The sequence below is a fragment of the Rhagoletis zephyria genome, unplaced genomic scaffold (assembly GCF_001687245.7).
Source record: "Rhagoletis zephyria isolate East Lansing unplaced genomic scaffold, Rhagoletis_zephyria_1.1 Rzeph_scaffold_43834, whole genome shotgun sequence".
Lineage (NCBI taxonomy): Eukaryota > Metazoa > Arthropoda > Insecta > Diptera > Tephritidae > Rhagoletis > Rhagoletis zephyria.
The window spans coordinates 1163-2504 of NW_016200889.1; the positions used below are offsets into that span (position 1 = coordinate 1163).

Sequence of the window (1342 nt, forward strand, 5' to 3'; positions counted from 1 at the left end):
TTGTTTTAGCCGCTGCTGATTCGTTGACAGCACCCAACACAAACATCGTAGCAAACGTCGCCGTCGACAAAAAAAATGAAGTCTTTAGTTTTCTTTTTCGCTTTTGTTTTTGTTCTGGTGGCAGTCTCGGCGAACAAGGACCCACCGCATCCGGTGAAGTTTGGCGCCCCGGAGCAGGTTCACATCTCTTACGGTGGTATGTTTACTTTTTACAGCATTTGAAATTTTTTAAAACTTCTTTTCTCCCCAGTGGGCCCCAGCCAAATGTGGGTCACCTGGATGAGCTTCGAGGAGAAGGCTCACTTTGCCGCCAACGCCACCGTCCAGTACGGCACCAAGCCGCACGTCCTCTCGCTGACGGCCACCGGCACTTCGACCTTCTTCCAAAATGGCAATCGAACCTCCTTCGTCCACCGAGTTCTGCTCGACAACCTGAAGCCGAGCACTGAATACTGTAAGGAGTCAACGGCTGTTGAAATGTTTATTCTAATCTATTCTAAAACTTTTTTAACTTTTTTCCTTTGAAGTTTACCGTTGCGGCAGCGAAGAGTTCGGTTTTACTCCTGGTTTCAGCTTCACCACCCGCCCACTGGATCAGGAGCACTGGAGTCCGCGAATTCTCGTCTTTGGCGACCTGGGCCTCAGTAATGGCGTCTCCATTCCATTGTAAAAAACCGATTTGATCCTAAATTGAAAGTCTAAAGCTTTTGACCTTTGCGCAGCATCAAGGAGCAGGTGGCGAAGAAGCAGTACGACGCCATCCTCCACGTCGGCGACCTGGCGTACAATCTGGACACGGTAGCCCTGCAGAAACAAATTGTCGTACAAAAAAAAGATGCTAACCCGCTTATTATCAACTTATCTCAACAGAACAACGGCCACGTCGGCGACGAGTACATGCGCAAGATGGAGTCGGCGGTGGCCAACGTGCCCTACCAGACGGTGGTGGGCAACCACGAGGTCTACCGGTAAAAACAAAACAAATCTTCTGCCGTACAGCAAATTGTACAAAAAATTTTCAATCTCAAATTTTTCCGATCCAGAAACTTCACCCACTACACCAACCGCTACACGATGATCGACGAGAAGACGGGCGAGAACAATAACCACTTCTACAGCTTCAACATTGGCCCCGTCCATGTGGTCGCCTTTAGCTCCGAGTTCTACTACTGGTACTCGTACAGTGAGCAGCCGATCTACACGGTCACAAACACTCGAATTCAGTACGAGTGGCTGGAGGCCGATCTGAGAGAGGCGAACAAGCCGGAGAACCGGAAGAAGCACCCGTGGATCATCGCTGCCGGTCATCGGTAAAAGATTTAGGTTTGAAATTGGATTTTTT

At 49.3% G+C, this 1342-nt stretch overlaps 1 protein-coding gene across 1 annotated transcript; it reads left to right on the forward strand.

Moving 5' to 3' along the window:
• Positions 1-250: 250 nt before the first annotated feature.
• Positions 251-1314, forward strand: LOC108355263 (acid phosphatase type 7-like; the record flags this gene model as incomplete). The annotated part of the gene is made up of 4 exons (XM_017606428.1): positions 251-454; positions 528-666; positions 723-968; positions 1044-1314. Coding segments are annotated over 4 exons (860 nt in total), but the record flags the coding sequence as incomplete, so codon positions are not given.
• Between the last annotated feature and the right edge of the window lie 28 nt (positions 1315-1342).